This window comes from Pongo pygmaeus, chromosome 4, assembly GCF_028885625.2.
Source record: "Pongo pygmaeus isolate AG05252 chromosome 4, NHGRI_mPonPyg2-v2.0_pri, whole genome shotgun sequence".
Lineage (NCBI taxonomy): Eukaryota > Metazoa > Chordata > Mammalia > Primates > Hominidae > Pongo > Pongo pygmaeus.
Genome location: NC_072377.2, coordinates 138,808,031 through 138,833,624, shown reverse-complemented (window position 1 = coordinate 138,833,624; position 25,594 = coordinate 138,808,031). Strand labels below are relative to the sequence as shown.

The 25,594-nt window shown below is 39.5% G+C and overlaps 1 protein-coding gene across 13 annotated transcripts in view; it reads left to right on the top strand.

Annotated features, from left to right (window-relative positions):
- Window positions 1-22,639, top strand: part of CDKL3 (cyclin dependent kinase like 3) — a 77,692-nt gene extending 55,053 nt beyond the window's left edge. For 2 of the 13 annotated variants that reach the window (XM_054488581.2, XM_054488582.2), the window contains exons 7-13: window positions 6,576-6,664; window positions 10,230-10,383; window positions 10,491-10,819; window positions 12,194-12,287; window positions 14,336-14,498; window positions 16,240-16,337; window positions 22,512-22,639. In XM_054488581.2, coding sequence (XP_054344556.1) covers window positions 6,576-6,664; window positions 10,230-10,383; window positions 10,491-10,819; window positions 12,194-12,287; window positions 14,336-14,498; window positions 16,240-16,337; window positions 22,512-22,520 — 936 coding nt within the window. In that variant the 3' untranslated portion in view covers window positions 22,521-22,639. Of the gene's footprint in view, window positions 1-5,501; window positions 5,547-6,575; window positions 6,665-10,229; window positions 10,384-10,490; window positions 11,054-12,193; window positions 12,288-14,335; window positions 14,499-16,239; window positions 16,338-19,172; window positions 20,496-22,511 lie in introns of those variants that run through there. The other 11 variants (XM_054488577.2, XM_054488578.2, XM_054488586.2 and 8 more) reach the window with 9 other exon arrangements.
- The last annotated feature ends 2,955 nt before the right edge of the window (window positions 22,640-25,594 follow it).

Sequence of the window (25,594 nt, the reverse complement as noted above, 5' to 3'; positions counted from 1 at the left end):
GGATTCCTAAAGTAATGTAATCTGTAGAAAGTTATGTCTTTAGTACAGACAAATTAAAATTCATAGACCGTCAGAGCTGAATGCCCCTTAAGATAATTATGTTCATTATATTTAATTTATCTCTATTTTAATAATTAGGTATAAACCGGAGAAATGGGCCAGGCACAGTGGCTCATGTGTGTAATCCCAGCACTTTGGGAGGCCGAGGCGGGCGGATCACGAGGTCAGGAGATCAAGACCATCTAACATGGTGAAACCCCGTCTCTACTAAAAATACAAAAAGTTACCCGGGCATGGTGGCACGTGCCGGTAGTCCCAGCTACCCAGGAGGCTGAGGCAGGAGAATCGCTTGAACCTGGGAGGCCGAGGTTGCAGTGAGCCAAAATCAGGCCATTGTACTCCAGCGTGGGTGACAGAGAGAGACTCCGTCTCAAAAAAACAAAACAAGCAAACAAACAAAAAACTGGAGAAATTCTAAGGACTTTCTGTGTTTATCACTACCTTTTAACATTTAGTTTAGCCCAGTTAGGGACCTATTTTTTGTACTAAAATATCTACAGGACCTCAGCAGCTGTAGTTTTAATGTTTGAAGATACACCAAGGCCAAAATCCATCTTGACCTGGAGAAAATAAAAACATTATATAGCTCCTTTTTATTATTTTAAAATTTAAAATTTTATTTATTATTTATTGTTTTTGCTTTCATTTTTGTTTTTTTTTTTTTTGAGATGGAGTTTTGCTGTTGTTGCCCAGGCTGGAGTGCAGTGGTGTGATCTCAGCTCACCACAACCTCCGCCTCCCGGGTTCAAGCGATTTTCCTGCCTCAGCCTCCCGAGTAGCTGGGATTACATGCATGCGCTACCACGCTCGGCTAATTTTGTATTTTTAATAGAGATGAGGTTTCTTCATGTTGGCTAGGCTGGTCTCAAACTCCTGACCTCAGGTGATCCTCCCACCTTGGCCTCCCAAAGTGCTGGGATTACAGGCGTGACCCACTGCACCTGGCCTTTATTTGTTTTTGTTTTGTTTTGTTTTTTTAAACGGGGTCTCACTCTTTCACCCAGGTCAGAATGCAGTGGTGTCACCTCGGCTCACTGCAGTTCCGACTTCCCGAGCTCAATTGATCCCCCCAACTCAGCCTCCCGAGTAGCCTGGACTACATGTACATGCCAACACGCCCAGATAATTTTTGTATTTTTTGTAGAGATGGAGTTTCTCCATGTTGCTCAGGCTGGTCTCAAACTCCTGGGCACAAACTATTGACTTGCCTCAGCCTCCCAAAGTGTTGGGATTACACACATGTGCCACAGTTCCAGTTCCCGTTTAAAAAAATTAGTTAATTATTTTTTATAGTCTCATTCTGTTGCCCAGGCTGGAGTGCAATGGTGTGATCGTTGCTCACTGCAATGTCGAACTCCTATCCTCTAGTGATCCTTCCTCCTTGGCCTCTGAAAGTATTGGGATCACAGGCATAAGCAACTGTGCCTCATCAAAATTTAAATTTTATTTAAAATGGCTGGGTGCAGTGGCTCGTGCCTATAATCCCAGCACTTTGGGAGGCTAAGCCGGGTGGATCACCTGAGGTCAGGAGTTCAAGACGAGCCAGACCAACATGATAAAACCCTGTCTCTACTAAAAATACAAAAATTAGCCGGGCGTGGTGGCATGCACCTGTAGTCCCAGCTACTTGGGAGGATGAGACAGGAGAATCGCTTGAACCCGGGAGGCAGAGGTTGCAGTGAGCTGAGATCGCACCACTGCACTCCAGCCTGGGTGACAGAGCAAAACTCCGTCTCAAAAATAAATAAAAATAAAAGCATAAATTTTATTTAAACTAGGTAATACATATACCAACATATTTAGTACAAAATTTATTTATTTATTTTTATTTTGAAAGTAATGGCAAGAACCACAATTACTTTTGCACCAACCTAATATAAGAAATACATTATAATTATAGAAAAAATATAAAATACACAGTAAACAAAAAGGAGAGGTTCAGATTTTCCCAATTCACATGATCCAGAAAAAAATTACTATTATCAATTTGGTTTACAAACTTCTAAAGTTTTCCCAACCAAATAGATGCATAGAAATTTATGCTTTTAAAAAGGTGTCTTACTTTACACAGTGCTATGTAACCTGTTTATTTTTACTTACCAGTACATTTAAAGATACTATAATGTTAATAAATATGGAACTACATGATAGTTTTCAGTGATTGCGTAGTATTTCACTGTATGACTATAAAATTAGTTTATTTAAGTGATTTTGCATTTTTGGACATTTGAATTATTTTCAATTTTCCCCCCACTATTGGTAAAGATGTGACAATGAAATTTTTTTTTTTTTTTTTTTTTGAGTTGGAGTCTCGCTCTGTCACCCAGGCTGCAGTGCAGTGGCACGATCTTGGCTCACTGCAACCTCCGCCTCCAGGGTTCAAGCAATTCTCTGCCTCAGCCTCCCAAGTAGCTCAGATTACAGGTGCACGCCACCATGCCGGGCTAATTTTTGTATTTTTAGTAGAGACAGGGTTTCACTCTCTTGGCCAGGCTGGTCTTGAGCTCCTGACCTTGTGATCCACCTGCCTCGGCCTCCCAAAGCGCTGGGATTACATGCGTGAGCCACCGCATCCAGCCGAAAAGTTTTTGGTATTTGTCTATATGCATTTGTTTTATTTTTTTTTTTAGGAGAAATTACTAGAAGGGGTCCGGGGGCAGGGGCTCATACCTATAATCTTAGCACTTTGGAAGGCTGAGGTGGGAGGATCACTTGAGCCCAGAATTCAAGACCCACTTGGGAAATATAGGGAGACCCTGTCTTTACAAAAAATAAGAAACTAGGAAGGCACAGTGGCATGCACCTATAGTCCCTGCTACTTTGGAGGCTGAGGTGGCAGGATCACTTGAACCTGGGAGGTAGAGGCTGCAGTGAGTTGTGATTGTGCCACTGCACTCCAGCCTGGGCAACAGAGTGAGACCCTGTCTTAAAAAATATATATATTAGAAGTGGATTTAGTAAGCCAAAGGATTTATACTTTTTAGAATTTTTGATATTTTGCTGTTTTTTTCACAGAAATGCTTTTCTTATTTATATCCTCACTCTCACTCTAGCATTGGATATTATTATTGTTATTTGAGATGAGGTCTTGCTATGTTGCCCAGGCTAGTCTTGAACTCCTGAGCTCAACCAATCCTCCCGCCTCAGCCTCCTGAGTAGCTGGGAGGTATCTTTTTTAAAATTGTTATCTATATCATTACAGGAGAGAGAAACATTATGCTAATATTCATTATCTATTTGTATTTCTTTTTTTAAAGAATCCTTAGGCCAGGCGTGGTGGCTTATGCATGTAATCCCAGCACTTTGGGAGGCCAAGGCATGAGGATGGATTGAGGCCAGGTGTTCCAGACCCAGCTTTGGCAACATAGTGAGACCCTGTCTCTAAACAAAAGCATAGGGTGTCGTGATACCCACTTGTAGTCCTAGCTATTTGGGAGGCTGAGGCAGGAGGATCCTTTGAACCCAGGAGTTTGAGACTGCAGTGATTTATGCTTGCACCACCGCACTCTACCCTGGGGGACAGAGCAAGATCCTGTATAAAAAAAAGGAAAAAAATCCTTAACCTATTTGTCAATTAAAATATTTATCTTACTGATTTGTGAAAAAAAGCACATTAATCTTTTGTCGTAAGTTTTGCAATATGTTTGCAAAACTTGCAATATGCTTTTTTTTTTTTAACAACTGTATCATCCGATGATTTGGAATGCTATATTTATCATAGACAAAATGCTTATACATGTGTGGGTTTGTTTCTGTTCCATTGATTTTTCTCTTTATTCTAGAAGTAGTACAACTTTGATTTACTATTGTAACTTTAAAATACACTTTGATATCTGATGTAGGGCACATATTTTTCCTAGATATAAATTTTCTAAACAATGTTATTGGGGTATAATTTATGGGCAGTAAACTACACATACTTAAAATGTACAATTTGAAGAGTTTTGATACATGTATACACACATGAAACCACCACCACAATCAGGATACCTAACACACACACACACACACACACGAACACACACACACACGATACCTAACATTTCCATCACTCTCCAAAATTTCATTGTGTCCTTTTACAATTCATCTTTTCTTCCATTTCTGTCCCCAGATAACCACTGATTTTCTTTCTATTCCCATAGATTAGTTTGAATTTTTTAGAATCTTATATAAATAGAATCATACAGTAGGCACTCTTTCATGTCTGGCTTCTTCCACTCAGCATAATGGTTTAGAGATTCATTCATGTTTTTGTATGTATCAGCAATTTGTTCCTTTTTTGCAGAGTAGTAGTTCATTATATGACTATACCACATTTTAAAAAATCCTTTCCCTGTTGATGGACATTTGGGTTATTTCCCATTTTTTGCTATTACAAATAAAGTTGCCATGAGAAGATTCATATTCGTATTTGTGTGGAACACACAGTGTATTTTCATTCCTCCTGCAGAAATATCTAAGAACAGAAAGGCTGGGTCATGGGTAGGCATATGTTTAATTTTTAAAGAAATTGCCAATCTGTTTCCCAAAGTATCATGTTTTACATTTTCCAAAGTAGGGCATATATTTAAATTTACTGAATTATATTCACAGAAGGACTGCCTCTAATTTTCTGCCTCTATGATTTGGTCAGACCTTTTAGCATTTTTCTTATTAAGTTTTAGTGATAGATTACCATTATATTCTAAAATGAGCACATATTTTTAACTAGTTGCAGTTTTTGTTTGTTTGTTTGTTTTGTTTTGTTTTTGAGACGGAGCTTTGCTCTTGTTGCCCAGGCTGGAGTGCAATGGCGCGATCTTGGCTCACCACAACCTCCTGCCTCCCGGGTTCAAGCGATTCTCCCGCCCTAGCCTCCCGAGTAGCTGGGATTACAGGCATGTGCCACCACGCCCGGCTAATTTTGTATTTTTTTTTTTAGTGGGGACGGGGTTTCTCCATGTTGGTCAGGCTGGTCTCTAACTCCCAACCTCAGGTGATCCACCCACTGTGGCCTCCCAAAGTGCTGGGATTACGGGCATGAGCCACCACCCCTGGCCAACTAGTTGCAGTCTTAAAGATCTAGGTATTGCCACATCATTAAGTAGGTAATAGTCTTAAATAATTTCTCTTTGTGAATCAATGTTTTTTATTTTGGTAAAAAAAAACCCCACATAACATGGAATCTACCTTCTTACAAAATTATTAAGTGTACAGTATGGCATTTTTAACTATATGCACATTACAGTACAGCAGATCTCTAGATTTTTTTCTGTGAATCAGTTTAAATATGCATTTTGAAATAAACAGAAACATAATATTATATACAATTATCTTGGATTTGCTGGATTTTAATTGTGGTTCCTCTACTTATGAGATCTTAGACAAATTACTTGATCTCTCTGGGCCTCAGTCTCCTCATCTGTATAATGAGGATAATAATAATAATACTTACTTTGTAGGACTGTTGTTGGGATGGAAGGAAGAAAAAGCTGGAGCATTGTCTGGTATGTAATAAGCATCAGTAAAAGTTACTAGTCAGGCTTGGTGGCATGTGTCTGTAGTCTGAGCTACTCAAGAGGCTAAGGAAGGAGGATATCTTGAGCCAAGGAGTTCAAGGCTCCAGTGAGCTATAATTGCACCACTGCACTCCAGCCTGGGCGACAGAGTAAGAACCTTTCTCTAAAAAATTTTAAAAGGCCAAGCACAGTGACTGTCTTCCATAATTCCAGCACTTTGGGAGACTGAGGCAGGAGAATCACTTGAACTCAAGAGTTCATCAGCCTTACAACATAACAAGACTCCCATCTCTACAAAAAAGTTAACTATTATTGTTTTACCTCCTTTCACAGGAGGAATGAAAATTGTAAAGCAGATGCTTTTTATTCAAAACCTGTCTTCAATATTTTGATTAAAGAAATGTGTTCCATTTATAATTATTGTTATTTAACTACATATAGATTTATTATGTACAACTTAACATTCAAAACTACCTTCCATATTTTGTTTGTTTGTTTCTATACCAAGAAAGGGAAACAGAAAAGAGCTGATTTAATAATGGGTTATTGAAAGATTTAGGGACTTGAATATTTGCAAAATGGTATTATGATATAGAAAGAGTGCTGGATTAGGAGTCAGACAACATGGGTTAAAACTCATGTTTGGCAAACTACTAATCATGCTTCTAGATCTGTAAAATGCAAATGATTATCCATGAACTTTCCACCTCTCAGGGCAGAAAAGAGGATCAAAATGAGCTAATTAATTTTTGCTAATTTCAGCAGAAACAGACTGACCTCTGTTTTGGCTAGAATCATGGGACATTTAACCTATATTAATGTTTTGCAAGTGCAAATTCCTTAGGGAAATAAACAGTCAGAACTTACTACCAGAAATTCCTGAGGTCTAATTCCATCTTTTCAAGAATGCTTTTTGATCTGGATAATTACTTCTTAATTTGTCAAATAAATTTAATTTTTACCATATGGAGCCCTGTTGAGAGCTCACTTATCATTAAAATCTTTTTCCTTTCCTAGGCTTGTTTACAAATTGATCCTGCTGACAGGATATCATCTAGTGATCTTTTGCATCATGAGTATTTTACTAGAGATGGATTTATTGAAAAGTAAGCATTTTGAGTGAATGTGGGTTTTTTAAAAGCATTTTGTATTGGGAAATTTTACTAGCAGGAAAATTGCTGTATACGTTACTTTTATATAACAAATATTCAGTTTAACAAAAATTTATTGAGTTATTGTATCAGGTATTGACTAGGAAGATAGTAGACTTAACAAGTGTCATGAATGAAAAGCCTAATAATAGGACGGGCACAGTGGCTCACACCTGTAATTCCAGCACTTTGGGAAGCTGAGGCAGGCAGATCGCTTGAGCCCTGGAGTTCACGACCGGCCTGGGCAACATAGGGAGACCCGTCTCTACAAAAAATACAAAAATTAGCAAGGTGTGGTGGCACATGCTTGTAGTCCTAGCTGCTCGGGAGGCTCAGGTGGGAGGATGGCTTAAGCCCCAGAGGTGGAGGTTGCAGTGAGCTGAGATTGCACCACTGCACTCCAGCCTGGGTGACAGGTTGAAACCCTATCTCAAAAAAAGAAAAAGAAAGTCTAATAATAAAAAATAATTGCAGCTAACATTCATTACACAGTTACCATGTCCTAGGCAGTGTGCTCTGCTCTTTACATACTACAGTTTCAGTGTCATCATAGACCAGAGATAACATTAAATAAGCAGTCAATACTTCTTAGCTTTATTCCTGTTTGGACCTCTGACTCAGAGAATAGTCTGGTTTTTCCTCTTCTGATGAAATTCATTTATCATAATTAGCATGCACTTCCCGAATGATTTTTTTTCTACTTATTCTCTGTTGTAGTGCCTGTTGTCTTTTTTTTTTTTTTTTTTTTTTTGAGATGAAGTCTCACTCTGTTGCCCAGGCTGGAGTGCAGTGGCACAATCTCGGCTCACTATAAACCTCCATCTCCCAGGTTCGAGCAATTCTCCTGCCTCAGCCTCCAGAGTAGCTAGGATTAGAGGCACATGCCACCACGCCTGGCTAATTTTTGTATTTTTAGTAGAGATGGGGATTTTGCCATTTTGGCCAAGCTGGTCTCAAACTCCTGACCTCAGGGGATCCACCCGCCTTTTCCTCCCAAAGTGTTGGGATTACAGGCATGAGCCACTGCGCCCGGCTGCAGTGCCTGTTGTTGTATCCTACCCATGAAATTGGAAGTTCCCTGAAGACAGGTGCCATGCTTCTTACGGCTCTTCTGTGCCCCACATTGCCTATGACATGCCCAGCATATAATCTGTATTACAATTTAGATTCATGAATCAGCCATATTTCTAAAAAAACACCATTTTCTATTTGGGCTTTGAAAGAAACAGGAAAAGTTTCTCATTAACTGTAAAACCATTCAGCTTGTCTTTGGACATGACATTAGAAAGATGAACATCCATTAAAAATATGATGGAGCTAAGGTCAGATATGGAAAAGTCCAGGAACTGCTATTGGAGATAGACTAAATAGAAAAAAACAAAGAGAATCCTTGAGGGTGACTAGAACTTTGAGCATTTCAGGAATTTTACTCTAAAACAAAAAATAAGAGGATATATTTAAAGTGCCAGTGGCAAGGTGCTGTGGCTCATGTCTATAATCCCAGCATTTTGGGAGGCCAAGGTGGGCAGATCAACTGAGGTCAGGAGTTCAAGACCAGCCTGGTCAACATGGTGAAACCCCATCTCTACTAAAACTGCAAAAACTTAGCTGGGCGTGGGCATGTGCCTGTAGTCCCAGCTACTCAGGAGGCTGGGACAGGAGAGTCATTTGAACCTGGGAGGCTGAGGCTGCAGTGAGCCGAGATCACGCCACTGCACTCCAGTCTGGGTGACAGAGCGAGACTCCATCTCAAAAAATAAAAGAATAGGCCGGGCGTGGTGGCTCACACCTGTAATCCCAGCACTTTTGGGAGGCCGAGGCAGGCAGATCACGAGGTCAGGAGATCAAGACCATCCTGACTAACGCGGTGAAACCCCGTCTCTACTAAAAACACAAAAACAAAATTATTCGGGTGTGGTGGCGGGCCCCTGTAATGCCAGCTACTCAGGAGGCTGAGGCAGGAGAATAGTGTGAACACGGGAGGCAGAGCTTGCAGCGAGCGGAGATCGCGCCACTGCACTCCAGCCTGGGCGACAGAGCGAGACTCCGTCTCAAAAAATAATAATAATAAATAAAATAATAAAAAATAGAATGAAGTGCCATTGATAAAAAGTGGCAGTTATTGGCTGGGCGTGGTAGCTGATGCCTGTAATCCCAGCACTTTGGAAGGCCAAAGCAGGCGGATTGCTTGAACGTAGGAGTTTAAGACCAGCCTGGGCAACACGGCAAAACCCTGTCTCTACAAAAAATACAAAAATTATCTGGATGTATTGGTGTATACCTGTAGTCCCAGCTATTAGGGAGGCTGAGGTAGGGGATTTCTTGAGCCCAGGAGGTCAGGGTTGCAGTGAGCGGTGAGTGTGTCACTGCACTGCAGCCTGGGCAACAGAGAGAGACCCTGTCTCAAAAGAAAAGATGCCAGTTATTGAATTAAGAAGTTGCTTCATATCACTTCTACACAGACTAAGTTTATTTTTCTTGGACATTTAGATATTAGGCTTTTATTATTGTGGGGTGAAAGTACCTTGAGTTCAATTTATAGAATCCTCGGAAGAGTGGGCTGGACTAGGGAAGAATTCATTCATGGGCTGATGTTTTAAAACCTTCCCAAATTGATAGCTGTAGCTGCTTCAAGGAGGGGACTTGTGCAGTTCAGGGAAGGGGTGGGAAGGAAACTTTTCAGTATGGACTTTTGAACTTTGAACCACATGAATGGACTTTCTAATCTAAAAGAAAGAAATCAAACTAAAACCAAAATAATCTCTCTCCAATATGAATGTATTCTGTTACATTTCTCTAGAGTAAGATTTTAGAAGCTAGTTAGTTCATTTTTAAAGTTCTATCACTTTAAAGAACCACAGCTGGGTGCGGTGGCTCACACTTGTAATCCCAGCAACTTTGGGAGGCCGAGGCAGGTGGATCACCTGAGGTTGGGAGTTGGAGACCAGCCTGACCAACATGGAGAAACCCCGTCTCTACTAAAAATACAAAATTAGCTGGGTGTGGTGGCACATGCCTGTAATCCCAGCTACTCGGGAGGCTGAGGCAGGAGAATCGCTTGAACCCAGGAGGTGGAGATTGTGGCGAGACGAGGTTGTGCCATTGCACTCACGCCTGGGCAACAAGAGCAAAACTCCGTCTCAAAAAAAAAGAAGAACCACAGAAAAGGTCAAAGTGGTCTGAGTCTTCCTTAAAAATAACAGTATCTTTATCAAAATTAAAAGCAATATTTTTCTGAGTAAAGTTTGCATCGCAAAAGGAATCTAATTAGTATAAATCTATTTTGTAAAAGTTTTATATAGTAGGTTCCCGTAGCATAATTTTCGAAAGATGTATCTTTAGAAGAAAGCAATTTTTATTAGGTAAATGTTGGACCATCTCTTGGCATGCATTATAATTAGACAGCATTATTTATGCTGTAGCTGAAATATAAATTAATTGATGAAATGGTTTATTCAAGATAAAATACTCCATCTGCATATATAAAAAGATTACTTGTTGATATTGCTTGTTTTATCAGATTCATGCCAGAACTGAAAGCTAAATTACTGCAGGAAGCAAAAGTCAATTCATTACTAAAGCCAAAAGAGAATTCTAAAGAAAATGAACTCAGGAAAGATGAAAGAAACACAGTTTATACCAATACACTGCTAAGTAGTTCAGTTTTGGGAAAGGTAAGAACTTTGGTTTTTGTTTCAGCCAGTATAATTATATTATAGTTAGACTCTAATGACAAAAATAACTGTTATGATGACTCAGATTTTGGATGTATCTATTCCAGGAAATAGAAAAAGAGAAAAAGCCCAAGGAGATCAAAGTCAGAGTTATTAAAGTCAAAGGAGGAAGAGGAGATATCTCCGAACCAAAAAAGAAAGAATATGAAGGTGGACTTGGTCAACAGGATGCAAATGAAAATGTTCATCCTATGTCTCCAGATACAAAACTTGTAACCATTGAACCACCAAACCCTATCAATCCCAGCACTAACTGTAATGGCTTGAAAGAAAATCCACATTGCGGAGGTTCTATGACAATGCCACCCATCAATCTAACTAACAGTAATTTGATGGCTGCAAATCTCAATTCAAATCTCTTTCACCCTGGTGTGAGGTGAGCTGTAACAGAGAAGAAACCTAAATAATACAATATTCCTGTATAATGGTATTTCAAAGAATCATGTTCATAGTGTCTGTATGTAAACTGAACTTGAAGAAAACATATTGAAATTAAAGCTGTATAATGGGCCATTTACTGAGTGTTTCTTATGGATGCTGTAGAAGAAATTAACTTTTCTTGGCCATATAGATGTTTAAATTTTCACTAATGTCTTCTGGAAAAACCTTATTAAAAAAAAAGACCCTTTGAAAAATGTTTTTATTTTTGAAGAGAAAAAAAGTTGATATGTCCTAAGTTCTGGTATCAGTGTGCCTTGGCATAACAAAATATTTATTTGTATATCATAGCAAATTCTCTAAGTGGAGAAAGGGTAGTAAAAAAATAATCTTTCATAATCAAATAGCCTTTCAAGGTGAAATATTTTGGGAGAAAAATAGCATATTAGGCCAGTTTTAGATTTAACCTCTGATACAGATTGAGAGACTGGTCCATGAGTCTGGTTAATCAAGGGCAGTGTGATGGATGGTGAGGGTCTGTCCAACAAGGCAGTAAGGCCACTTCAAAATTTAGGGAGGCTGCTGTCATTCTAGGGGAGGAGACTGGGTTCATTAGCCCAAGAGGATTCTAGCAGACTGGTTTGGGCTACAGGTTGTGAAACCCAGTGGTCTGCAGAGGTGAACAAGTGGACATATCCATGTCAGTCCAAAGGTACAGCAGGCTACAGACTGCAAGAGCCCAGTTGTTCTTGAGGTGATCCCAAAACCATGGTACCAGTAACAATGGTTGTAAGCCAGTCAGTCTTGGACAGTAAGTTCATAAATTGAGAAAGCTGGTAGTTAAGAAGTCCAAATTCAGAACAGATAGAAGGGAGCAAGTAGGCCAGCAGGAGTAACCCCACGACATGCCTGTCACCACTGATGTAAACATGCACTAATTGTTCTCTGCCCTGTTACCACCTCTCTCCTAAGGGCAATTGGTAGATAAGGACTCACTTGCATTTTGGTACTCGGTGTTCAAACAGTAGACTTCCATGCCATAATTTATTCATTCTTGAAGCTAAAACAAAGGCATTTTGGCCGAGCACGGTGGCTCGTGCCTGTAATCCCAGCAATTTGGGAAGCCAAGGCGAGTATATCACTTTAGCTCAGGAGTTTGAGACCAGCCTGACCAACGTGGCAAAACCCTGTCTCTACAAAAAATACAAAAATTAGTTGGGCATGTTGGAGCGCAAGAGTAATCCCAGCTACTTGGGAGGCTGAGGCAAGAGAATCACTTGAACCCAGGAGACAGAGGTTGCAGTGAGCCAAGATCATGAAAAAAGCATTTCTGGGGAGTTCTAATAACTTCTCATTCATTTTTAAATAATAGGTTAACTGAAAGAGCAAAAAAGAGACGCACTTCTTCACAATCTATTGGACAAGTTATGCCTAATAGCAGGCAAGAGGATCCAGGTCCTATTCAAGTAAGGCAAGAAGCTACACATTAAAATATGGCCTCTTTTAACATTAGGTTTTTTTCCTTTTCTCTATCTTTGGGGCTCTAATACTTTTTTGTTTGTTTGTTTTGTTTTTTTGAGACAGGATCTCTCTCTGTTGCCCAGACTGGAGTGTAGTAGTACGATCTCAGCTCACTGCAGCCTCGACCTCCTGGGCTCAAGCAATCCTCCCACCTCAGCCTCCCAAGTAGCTGAGACTTCAGGCACGTGCCACCATGCCCAGCTAATTTTGTTCATTTTTTTGTAGCAACAAAGTCTCACTATGTTGCCCAGGCTGGTCTCAAACTCCTGAGCTCAAGGGATCCTCCCGCCTCAGCTTCCCAAAGTGCTAGGATTACAGGTGTGAGCCAACGCACCCAGCCTCTTAACACTTTTAAAAATGTGCTTTAAGTTTCTTTTTTTCTTCCTGAGATGAAAATAGGCCATTATTTTCTAAGTGCTTTCACAATTAATTAAGTTCATATATCTTAATTTATCACAATTAATTAAGTTCATATATCTTAATTTATGTATTTAATATGTGACTTAGGCAGAGTAAGTTAAGATTTCCACCTTTGAAAGTCACAAGAAGTTTTGTTTTTTTTTCACTTCCAAAAAATGTTTTTAATATCTTTATGGATTAAAAACAGTTGCCAAATAAACACAACTTATTTTCACTAGAAAAAATAATCAATGTAGTTCATCCCCCTCCCAACTTTTGTTTTGTTTTGTTTTTGGCTTATTTTGCATTATTCATCTCTAATGGGACTTCACAACTTTTTACATAGGAAAGTGATTTATTCAAAATTGAAGCACAATGTTAATTATAATAACAAAAAACTGAAAACAATACAAACCTGTCCAAGAGCAGGTGACTAATTAAGTACATTAGGGTACATTCATACAGTGGAATACTATACATTACATTGTGGAAGAGTGTTCATTGACCCAGACAAGATTTTATGATCTGTTTTCAAATGAACAAAAATCTGGTAACACAGAATGTTTCCCAGATGCTGGATGTGCAATTAATTTTTTTCCTTTGGGTTTTCCCAGTGTTTACAAAGCATATCATTTTCTAGGTAGTTAAATAAGTTATTAAGAAAATGAACTGAAGTAATTTGTTCAAAGTCAGAGTAAAGTGAATAGTATTAAAAACAAAAAGTTAAATTTGTGGTTCTGGCCAGGCACAGTGGCTCTCACCTGTAATCCTAGCATTTTGGGAGACTGAGCTGGGAGGATTGCTTGAGCCCAAGAATTTGAGATCAGCCTGGGCAACATAGCGAGACCCTGTCTGTACAAAAAATGAAATAAAATAAATTAGTCGTGTGTGGTGGCCTGTGGCTGTGGTTTCAGACTGGGGGGCTGAGGTGGGACTATAGCTTGAGCCCAAGAGGTTGAGACTGCAGCCATAATGGCGCCGCTGTATTTCAGCCTGGACAACAAAGCAAGACTCTGTCTTAATAATAATAATAATAATAATAATAAGGCCAGGTGCAGTGGCTCATGCTTGTAATCCCAGCACTTTGGGAGCCCAAGGCAGAAGGATCACTTGAGCCCAGGAGTTTGAGATCAGCCTAGTCAACATAAGACCCCATCTCTATGAAAAATTTAAAAATTAACCAGGCATGGTGGTGTGTGCCTGTAGTCCCAGTTACTTAGGAGACTGAGGTGGGAAGATCACTTGAGCCCAGGAGGCTGACGCTGCAATGAGTCATGATCATGCCAATGCACTCCAGCTGGGTGACAACAAGACCCTGTCTCAAAATAATAATAATAATAATAATATTGTGGTTCTCATGACCAAGACTATTATGCTCAGAATATTAAATATGCTAAAAATGTTTGCTTTATGAAACTTTTATTGGAGTTTGAACTGTTGATATGTTCAATAGTGTTCTATTCTAAATCTTCTTAATTATTAAATTAATTGTTATGTCTATCTTATACCATCCAAATGGCTAGCAATTCTAGGATTGTCATTCTACAAATAGTTAGACACATTTCTTCAAACTAACTCTTGTTTGTTTGTTTAGAGCCAAATGGAGAAGGGTATATTTAATGAGCGAACAGGTCACAGTGATCAAATGGCAAATGAGAACAAAAGGAAGCTGAATTTTTCCAGATCTGACAGGAAAGAATTCCATTTTCCAGAATTGCCTGTCACAATACAGTCAAAAGATACAAAAGGAATGGAAGGTACACATTTGTTGCATAGCTTTACAATTATGATGATATCATTTATAAGATTTTTTCATAATATAACTTACATTTTATAGTGTGATTTAGGTAGAAAACAGTAAATTGGTGAGGAAAACATTTCAGCTGATGAGATTTTCTCCCCATTGTCAAATAAGGGGTATGATTTTAAGGAGATAACTTTAAAGAGGCTTAGGCTTGTAATCCCAGCATTTTGGGAGGCCATTGCAGGAGGATTGCTTGAGCCCAGGAGTTTGAGACCAGCCTGGGCAACATAGCAAAACCCTGTCTCTACAAAAAATAAAATAGCCTGGTGTGGTGGTGTGTGCCTGTAGTCCCAGCTACTCAGGAGGCTGAGGTAGGAGGATTGCTTGACCCAGGAGGTTGAGACTGCAGTGAGCCATGATCACGCCACTGTACTCCACTCCAGGATGACATAATGATACCCTGTCTCTAAAAAAAAAAAATTTTTTTAATTAAAAAGAAAAATAAAGAGAGTTTAAGACAGCTTTAAAAGGTAAATTTTTAAATTTTATTTATTTATTTATTTATTTATTTATTTATTTATTTAAGACAGAGTCTCACTATGCTGCCCAGGCTGGAGTGCAGCATTGCAATCTCAGCTCAGTGCAACCACCACCTCTCGGGTTCAAGTGAGTCTCGTGCCTAGCCTCCTGAGTAGCTGGGACTACAGGTGCCCGTCACCACACCTGGCTAATTTTTGTATTTTTAGTAGAGATGGGGGTTTCACCATTTTGGCCAGGCTGGTCTCCAACTCCTGACCTCAGGTGATCCACCTGCCTTGACCTCCCAAAGTGCCGGGATTACAGGCGTGAGCCATTGCAGCTGGCTGCAAAGGATAAATTTTTTATTAGCTCAATATTGTTGAAATGTTAGAGCAGTATTTGAGAAATTTTGTTTAGTATATGACCTGGAGTAAATTGCCTTTCTATGTTTCTTCATGATCATTTACCCATATAGTAGCAGAAATTTTATATGTATTTTGGGCATTCAAGGATTAAATATATAAGATTTATAGGCTGGGCACGGTGGCTCACACCTGTAATCCCAGCACTTTGGGAGGCCAAGGTGGGCAGATCACCTGAGGTCAGGAATTTGAGACCACCCTGGCCAATATGGCAAAACCCCATCTCTATTAGCCAGGCGTGGTGGCTCATGCCTGTAATCCCGGCTACTTGGGAGGCTGAGGCAGGAAAATCGCTTGAAACCGGGAGGCGGAGGTTGCAGTGAGCCAAGATCACGCCACTGCACTCCAGCCTGGGTGACAGAGTGAGACTCCATCTTAAAAAAAAAAAAAAAAAAGATTTATAAACTTAAGATTTATATCAGAATGAAACTCACTTTTGTCTTGAATAAATGTTCTTATGTTTCTTTGAAGAACAGTGACACCTTGTGAAAAGTTAATATAATAGCAAGAATATCATCCTTGTACAGTTCAAGAGGAATTATCTGATCCACTTAACAGTTATACTGAGAATAATAAAATAAAATAAAATAAAATAAAATAAATGTCTTATTTTAATACTTAGTAGACTATTTGTAAAGTTATAAAACAAATAATTTACCATATTTTACCATTACAACTCATAATTTATTTTGTTCCTTTGTAATGAACTGAGAGACTGACTTAGTGGATTTCTATTTGAAATTCTTGGAAAGGAAAGTAAAATTTCAAAGTAGGAATAACAAATTTTCATTGTTTTGTATATTTTTGCAAAAGTTAAACAGATAAAAATGCTGAAGAGAGAGTCAAAGAAAACAGATTCATCTAAGATACCAACTTTACTTAACATGGATCAAAATCAAGAAAAACAAGAGGTAACTCTTTTTGTATATAGCTTTTACTAAGGCATGTTGTTTAGAGGACTTGACTCAGTGTCTAAATTTAGTTATTACTATTGGAAAGCTACATAAAAATTCAAAATTTTATAATCTTTGAACTCAAGAAACAGATCTATATTTTCCTAGAATAACCCATTAATAAAAGTTTCTAAAAGTTATTTTTTGGTGGGTAATGTTGAATGATTAGAATGCATAGCACCCAGGGAAAATAGTATCTGTATTGTGTTTAGTGTCAGATATCAGGCAGGTAAGTCAGACTAGTGAAAATGAATAATGGTGTAAATATGTGGTTATATGGCCACAAGCATGTGTGTCTTTGTCTTTAAGCCTCTTCCTTCCTTCTTGTTTTCTCTCCAGTTTATTCCCCTATCTCTGCTGTCTGCCTACTGTCCTATTTTCACAAATATTTGCTCTCAGCTAACTATCAGGTAATCTTGTTGAAATATTCCCAGTCCCTACCCACCAGAGAGATTCTCAAATTTTATTTGAAAATCTTGAAGCCCTGTAATATCCAAATGAATGCTCTGTAAAGACAGTCTTTTAAGAGAAAGAGATTGTGCTGAGCACCCACTGAATTAAATCAAATCGATGGCCTCCTATTCTGCACTTGTGAGGTCATCTCTGTATGTGATTTATCAACTTCTGTTTTTGTTTTTGTTTGTTTGTTTGTTTGTTTTTTGAGACAGAGTCTCGCTCTGTCGCCCAGGCTGGAGTGCAGTAGCGCGATCTCGGCTCACTGCAACCTCTGCCTCGCGGGTTCACACCATTCTCCTGCCTCAGCCTCCCAAGTAGCTGAGACTACAGGCACACGCCACCACGCCTGGCTGATTTTTTTAAAAAATATTTTTAGTAGAGATGGGGTTTCACTGTGTTAGCCAGGATGGGCTCGATCTCCTGACCTCGCGATCCGCCCGTCTGGGCCTCCCAAAGTGCTGGGATTATAGGCGTGAGCCGCCGCACCCGGCCCAACTTCTGTTTTTTTAAAAAATAAAATTTATTACAGTTTTACTCATGATAAAATTAGTAAATACTTATTAAGAAAATTTGAAGAAATTAAAAATATTTTTAAAAATCAAACTCTGTAAGAAGGCATTTTAACAAGGCTACTTGATCTCTATAATATTTGGATAAGAGGGTTATCAGACACTATTAGATGTATTCTCACTGTGACATTTAGGGCTATCTCTTTAGTCTTGGCCTAGAGCTTGTTAAGAACTCCACAGTCCACTTTGCAGAGAAGAAATGTTGTAGAACAAGAACGCCATTAGGCCGGGCACAGTTGCTCACACCTGTAATCCCAGCACTTTGGGAGGCTGAAGAGGATGGATCACCTGAAGTCAGGAGTTCAAGACCAGCCTGGCCAATGTGGTGAAACCCCGTCTCTACTAAAAATACAAAAATTAGCTGGGTGTGGTGGCTCATGCCTGTAATCCCAGCTACTCGGGAGGCTGAGGCAGGAGAATTGCTTGAACCTGGGAGGCGGAGTTTGCGTGGTGAGCCGAGATCAAACCATTGCACTCCAGCCTAGACAACAAGAGTAAAACTCCGTTTCACAAAAAAAAAAAAAAAAAAAAAAAGCCATTAATAGTCATCTTTCAGTTCATTATAAAAAGTAATAAGGTGGCTTTAAACTTTTAAATTTGGGTGACATACTCATGTCACAGCATGTTGCACAGCATACCATTTGCACATTTTTTCAATCATTGGGTGAGTTAGGGCTCCTGAGGTAGGCAGACTATTAATGTGCCTCATGTGTTTATCCCATTATCCTATGAGAGTCCCCAGGAACTAAAATTACTTTCTAGTCCAGGAAAAAAGGAACTCTGCAGGAAAAAAGACCCTTCTGTGATTTTTAGGATAAATAATAAATTAAGGAGGGAAAACATCTTCTTGTTCATATGATATAGAACTCCAGAAAAAATGAAGTCATCAGTGTTGGTTATAGTTTATTTGTACTGCTTATTCAAATGCAGCTCTGACAAGTGACTGAAATTGCATATAAGGCTAGTACAACTGGTTTTAATAAATGTCAGAATTAAGAAAATTTCTTAAATTTTGAGTTTATTTTAGAGCATGAGAGAATATGACATATTTTTAAAAACATCAGATAGGGAATTGCTAGTTATTTTTTCTATTCTTGGCTCTGTATTGACTTGGTTTTTGAATTATACAATCAGATCCAAGCACTTCTCAGGTTTACTTTATTTTTTATTATTTATTTATTGACACAGAATCTCACTCTGCCACCTAGGCTGGTGTACAGTGGTGTGATCTTAGCTCACTGCAACCTCCGCCTCCTGGGTTCAAGCAATTTTCCTGTCTCAGCCTCCTGAGTAGCTGGGATTACAGGTGCCCGCCACCATGCCTGGCTAGTTTTTGTATTTTTAGTAGAGACGGGGTTTCACCATGTTGTCCAGGCTGGTCTCGAACTCCTGACCTCAGGTAATCTGCCTGCCTCGGCCTCCCAAAGTGCTAGGATTACAGGTGTGAGCCATCACGCCCTGCCAGGTTTACTTTAAACTCTTTCAGGTATCTTAAATGTGCATGCATGCATTGAATAGGTTCTATAACCAGAGAGAGACTCTAAATTACTGCGAATGAGTGAGTTAGGCAAGAGAGAAAAGAGTCCATACAAAGGCCACCTTTTGTTTTGTTGGATGATAATGATAAGGAATACATTGCTAAATAGTTTCCCTGTACCTTATGAAACAACCCATGGGGCAAAGTACAAGTATTTATCTCTGGCTGTATTTCCTTAGCCAAAGACTCACCATGTCCTCAATTAAAGACCTGTTTCTATTTACTTTTTAGAATACAGGAAATGCACAAACTGAAAGGAAGAAGAACTTGCCAGATGTAGAGTAGAAAATGCAGCAGCTGAAAATTCAGGGAATCCCAGAATCACTGTATGGTTTTTTAAAAATCCTTTTTATTAATGTTACATACACAAAAATGCTAACTAGATAATTTTACAGGTATATCGTAAATCCTGTTATATGTACATTCACCTAAATTTGTTTTTAAATTTATTAATCTTTAAATTATTCATGTTTTCTTAATTTGAACATGAATTTATAAAAACTACCTGACTGATACATCCTAATAAAATTGCAGCTTACATTTAGTCATATAATTTTATTTGATCACCTATTATTTCAATCATACTTGATTAGTGGTCATTCTTAGCATTGGTTTAGGGCTTTATAATTACAGAAGGAAAAGTTTCTAAATATGTGATAAAGTAAGATCCTGATGTCTGGGAACACCAAACGTTTCTGAGCAAACAAATATGCTTGATAACCATGTAACATGGGTTTGGCTTCACACTGAACTTTCTGGAGCAGCATTTAAACATATCATGAAGATTGTTTAAAAGGATGGAAATTGGTCGGGCATGGTGGCTCACGCCTGTAATCCCAGCACTTTGGGTGGCCGAGGCAGGTGGATCATGAGGCCAGGAGTTCGAGACCAGTCTGGCCAGCATGGTGAAACCCCATCTCTACTAAAAATGCAAAAAATTAGCCGGGCATTGTGGCGTGCACCTGTAATCCCAGCTACTCAGAGGTGGAGGCAGGAGAATTGCTTGAACCTGGGAGGCAGAGGTTGTAGTGAGCCAAGATCACGCCACTGCACTCCAGCCTGAGCAACAGAGCGAGACTCCATCCCGCCGCCCCCCGCAAAAAAAAAGATGGAAGTTGAGCAAGGCATCGAAGCAAATCTTTTGGCTTGACTAGCATGTTTATAATTTAGTAATTTACATGTAATTTAGCATTAATAAAGTCAGAGTTTTGGTAGCATATATTTACATTCTAGTCCCTGATTCTTACTAGCTTGGTTTCTAATTTTAGGGTGGAGATGGCCATTGTGAGGGGAAGAATTTGAAGAGAAACAGGTTTTTTTTCTGGTAGTGTCTTTTCTTTTAAATAGTCCTAAAAATACAAGATGACAACTCTTCCCGTTTTATTTATCTACAATAGAAATGTGATGTGCGTCGTTGTTAAGACAGCCATCCGTGTGTGAGCATCATCCAACTTTTTTTTGTTAGCAAAACATTTACTGTTTTCTTTTCCCTTTTAAGACTCTGTTGATGTCATAATTTGATTTGGAATTATAAAGTCACCTCTTTTCTGCCTACTTCTTTTTTTTGCCATGATTACTGAGTGGATAACACAAGCCGTGACGTGATACAAACTGTACTTATACTTAATGATTTCTGCCTTCTCGTAGCCACATAACCTCGAGTCAGTTATCTCCTATAACACACAGGCCTCTTTAAATGAGTTCTTAATAAAATATTTGAGCCATTGTTTTAAAAGCTATTCATGGCTGGGTGCGATGGCTCATGCCTGTAATCCCAGCACTTTGGGAGGCTGAGGCAGGCGGATCACTTGAGGTCAGGAGTTCGAAACCAGCCTGACCAACACGGTAAAACCCCATCTCTACTAAAAATGCAAAAAATAGCTGGGCGTGGTGGTGCACGCCTGTAATCCCAGCTACTCAGGAGGCTGAGACAGGAGAATTGCTTGAATCTGGGAGGCCAAGGTTGCAGAGAGCCAAGATCGTGCCATTGCACTCCAGCCTGGGTGATAAGAGCAAGACTTTGTCTCAAAACACACACACACACACACACACACACACACACACACACACAAGCTATTCATGGTCGGGCACAGTGGCTCACACCTATAATCCCAGCACTTTGGGAGGCTGAGGTGGGCAGATCACCTGAGGTCGGGAGTTTGAGACAAGCCTGACCAACATGGAGAAACCCCATCTCTACTAATAATACAAAAATTAGCCGGGCGTGGTGGCACATGCCTGTAATCCCAGCTACTCAGGAGGCTGAAGCACGAGAATTGCTTGAACCCAGGAGGCGGAGGTTGTGGTGAGCCGAGATCGTGCCATTACACTCCAGCCTGGGCAACAAGAGTGAAACTCCGTCTCAAAAAAAAAAAAAGGAAGAAAAAAAGAAAAAAAAAGCTATTCATTACATTACATGGTTAAAAATATGTTCTGTTGGTCAGCAATGAACGCACTTATTTATAATTTAGCAGCATCTCTGGTCTAAAAGAAAATATATAATGTTTATAAAATATTTAAAAATAATATGGTATTCAAATGTTAAATTGTTTTATCTGTGATCTGAGGGACCAAAATAGACACCCCTTTATCAACTAAGATGGACCCTAATGTTAAGGAAACAAAAATTACCTCTGGGTTGAGGGTTTAGGGCTCAGCTCGCATGACAACTTTCTAAATTCCTAGGCTGTAAGAAAAATCACACTCTTGCTGGGCACGGTGGCTCACGCCTATAATCCCAGCACTTTGGGAGGCCAAGGCAGGCGGATCACCTGAGGTCAGGACTTCGAAACCAGCCCGACCAACATGGCAAAACCCTGTCTCTAGTAAAAATACAAAAATTAGCCAGGTGTGGTGGTGCACACCTGTAATCCCAGCTACTCAGGAGCCTGAGGCAGGAGAATCGCTTGAACCCGGGGGGCAGAGGTTGCAGTGAGCCAGATGGAGCCACTGCATTCCAGCCTGGAAGACAAGAGTGAGACCACGTCTCAGAAAAAAAAAAAAAAAAAAAAAGAAAAGAAAAAGAAAAACCACTCTCTTGCTAAACTCCCTAACAACAGGAGCTGTCAGGCAAATTCCTAATCCTGATTTACAACCTAGACTACTACACCTCTGATTGAATAGAGATCCGTGTGTGTGTGTGCATGTGTCTGTGTGTGTGTGTGTATGTGTAGAGACAGGGTCTTGTTCTGCTGCCTAGGCTGGTCTTGAACTCCTGACCTCAAGCAAACCTCTCACCTTGGTCTCCCATAGTGTTGGGATTACAGGCATGAGCCAGCATGCCTGGACGCAAACATTCTTTCCTGATAAGCAACTATAGACCTTAAGTAAGTTTCAGCCAGTTTATAGAGACTGCACAAACTGTCTTTATGTCTTATAGTTCACCTTTTGATGTAAAGAGACAAATTCTACCTCATCTTAATGCTTAAAGTCCCATTCCAAAGTGACCATGGGATGTATATTATATTTATATGTGTTTGCCCATTGCACATGTGCTCTGTTCCTCTCATAAATATGTATAACTTCCCCTGCAAACCTGCTGAATATGTATGACTCTCTTGTGTTGTACAGGCCCTGTAAGGCATAAAACCCAACCTGCTCTTTTCCTCTTTGAAGAGAAAGCACCTTCAGTCCATGCTGGAGATTGTCTTTTCCTAGTTTGCAAACTGGTATCACCAATAAAATTCCTTTTTTCTACTATTTAGCCACCTTGGTGGTCTTTTGGATGACATATTCTCTTAAATAATTGTCAGCACTCAGCTGGGCGCGGTGGCTCACGCCTGTAATCCCAGCACTTTGGGAGGCCGAGGCAGGCGGATCATGAGGTCAGGAGATCGAGACCATCCTGGCTAACACGGTGAAACCCCATCTCTACTAAAATATACAAAAAATTAGCTGGGTGTGGTCTCAGGCGCCTGTCGTCCCAGCTACTTGGGAGGCTGAGGCAGGAGAATGGCGTGAACCCAGAAAGTGGAGGTTGCAGTGATCTGAGATTGTGCCACTGCACTCCAGCCTGAGCAACAGAGCGAGACTCCATCTAAAAAAATAAAATAAAAAAATTGTCAGCACTTTTCTAGTTTCCTAGTTCCATCTGATAATGCCTTCTATGTGGTACAGACTTGTTCTATTTCATAAAGTATACAATGTACAACCCAGCACTACCAAAATTCTGAATCTTCCTGTTCTTCAAAAAATAATAAAATTGGATTAACTGGTGTTTTACCAAGACTCTACCTAATTTTATATTTACTAAAGAAACATGAAAAACAAAGGAAAACATAACTTATTATAATATTGTGATCTCTGTTAATCTTGAAAAAGCTTGATTAGAATTGATAGCTGAGGCCATCATACATAATATACCTTTCTAACAGACTCCCTGGTGGCCTCAGCAACTATTAGGCTGGTGCGAAAGTAATTGCTCCTCTAGGGAAATCAAGAGTTATTCCTGTGGTAGGTTCAACAGGTATAAATCTGCTGATTGCCTGTTGTATTTATATATTTGTTGATCCTTACTCCAATGTCAAAGATTGTCCATTTTCAGGAGTCAATTTCTACAAAAATGCCTACTGGAATTTTGATGGGATTGTTTTAAATCTATACATCAATTTGAGAATGGATATCTTAACAATATCAAGGCCAGGCATGGTGGCTCGCACCTGTCATCCTGGCATTTCAGGAGGCCGAGGCAGGCAGATCACTTGAGGTCGGGAGTTGAAAGCAGCCTGCCCAACATGGTGAAACCCTGTCTCTACTAAAAATTTAAAAAATTAGCTGTGTGTGGTGGCAGGCACCTGTAATCTCAGCTACTTGGGAGGCTGAGGCAGGATAATTGCTTGAACCCAGGAGGTGGAGGTTGCAGTGAACCGAGATTGCGCCACTTCACTTCAGCCTAGGCAACAGACTGAGACCCTATCTCAAAAAAAAAAGAAAAAAGAAAAAAAATCAAATCTTCCAATTCGCGAGCATGATACAAACTCTTTATTTAGATCTTCTATAATTTTCCTCCTCAATATTTTATAGTTTTCTGTAGCAATCTGATACATCATTTGTTAAATTTATTTTTATATAGTTTGTTTTTCGATGCTGCTGTAAATGGTATTGCTTTTATAAATCTCATCTTCCAGTTGTTTGTTGCTAATATACAGAAGTACAATTTGTTTTTCTGTGTTGATCTTGTATCCTGAGACCTTGCTAAATTCACTTATTAGTTCTGGTAAGTTTCTGTTTTTCCTTCTTTCTCTCCTGACTCCCTCCCTTCCTTCCTTCCTACCTTCCTTTCTTCTTCTCCTTCATCTTCTTTGTTTATTCTTAGGATTTCCTATATAAATTGGCCTATATAGGATGCCTTCCTATATAGGCAATCATGACATCTGCAGATAATAATAGTTTCGCTTCTTCTTTTCCAGTGTTTATGCCTGTGTTACTTTTTCTTGCCTTATTGCACTGGCTGGTATTTGTGATACAATTTTGAGCAGAAGTCATGACAGTGGACATTTGCTTTTTTCCTGTAGCAGAGGGAAAGCATTTTTATTCCACTAAGTATAATGCTAGCTATAGGTCTTATGTAGATTACTTTTATTAGATTGAGGAAAGTTCCCTCTGTTCCAGTTTCCCGAGAGTCTTTACCATGAATGGGTGTTGAATTTTGTCAAATGCCCTTTCTTCATCTACTGAGATGGTCTTATGATTTTCCTCCTTCATTCTGTTAATGTGAATTATATTAATTGAAATTTGAATGTTAAACCAACCCTACATTCCTGGGATTAAAATCCATTTGATTCTTTTTATGTATTATTGGATTCAATTGATAAATATTTTATTTCATTTATTTTTTTGAGACAGAGTCTTACTCTGTGGCCCAGGCTGGAGTGCAGCAGTGTGATTATAGCTCACTGTAATCTTGAACTCCTACGCTCAAGCAATCCTCCCACCTCAGTCTCCCAAGTACTCACTGCAGCCATGTGCCCCATGCCCAGCTAATTTTCATTTTCTTATTTTTGTGAAGATGGAGTCTTGCTTTGTTGTCCAAGCTGGTCTTAAACTCCTGGCCTCAAGCTGTCCTTCTGCTTAAGCCTCTCAAAGGCTGGGATTACAGGCATGAACCACTGTACCTGGCCTATTTTTTTAAATTTTTTTTTGTAGAGACTAGTTCTTACTCTGCCACCCAGGCTGGAATGCAGTGGCACAATCATAGCTTACTGCAGCCTTGAACTCTTGGGCTCAAGCCGTCCTCCCAACTCAGCCTCCCAAGTAGCTAGGACTACAGGTGTACACCGCCATATCCAGCTAATATTTAAATTTTATTTTTGTAGAGTCAGGGTCTTGCTATGTTGCCCCAGCTGGTCTTGAACTCCTGGCCTCAAGTGATCCTCCCACCTCGGCCTTCCAAAACACTGGAATGGTTAATATTTTATTAAGGATAAAATTGGCAGTGAGGCCAACAGGGCCTGGAGTTTTCGTTGTGAAAGGATCTTAATATACAAATTTAATTTCCTTACATTTATTTAATAGAGATATTCGGATTTTCTTTTCTTCCTTGTATCCGTTTGTTTGCTTCTTTCAAGGAATAGATTCATCCCAACTAGGTTGCTGATTGTATTGGCATAAAATTGTTTAATATTTTCCTTTGTTATCATTTTTAAGTTGGTGGA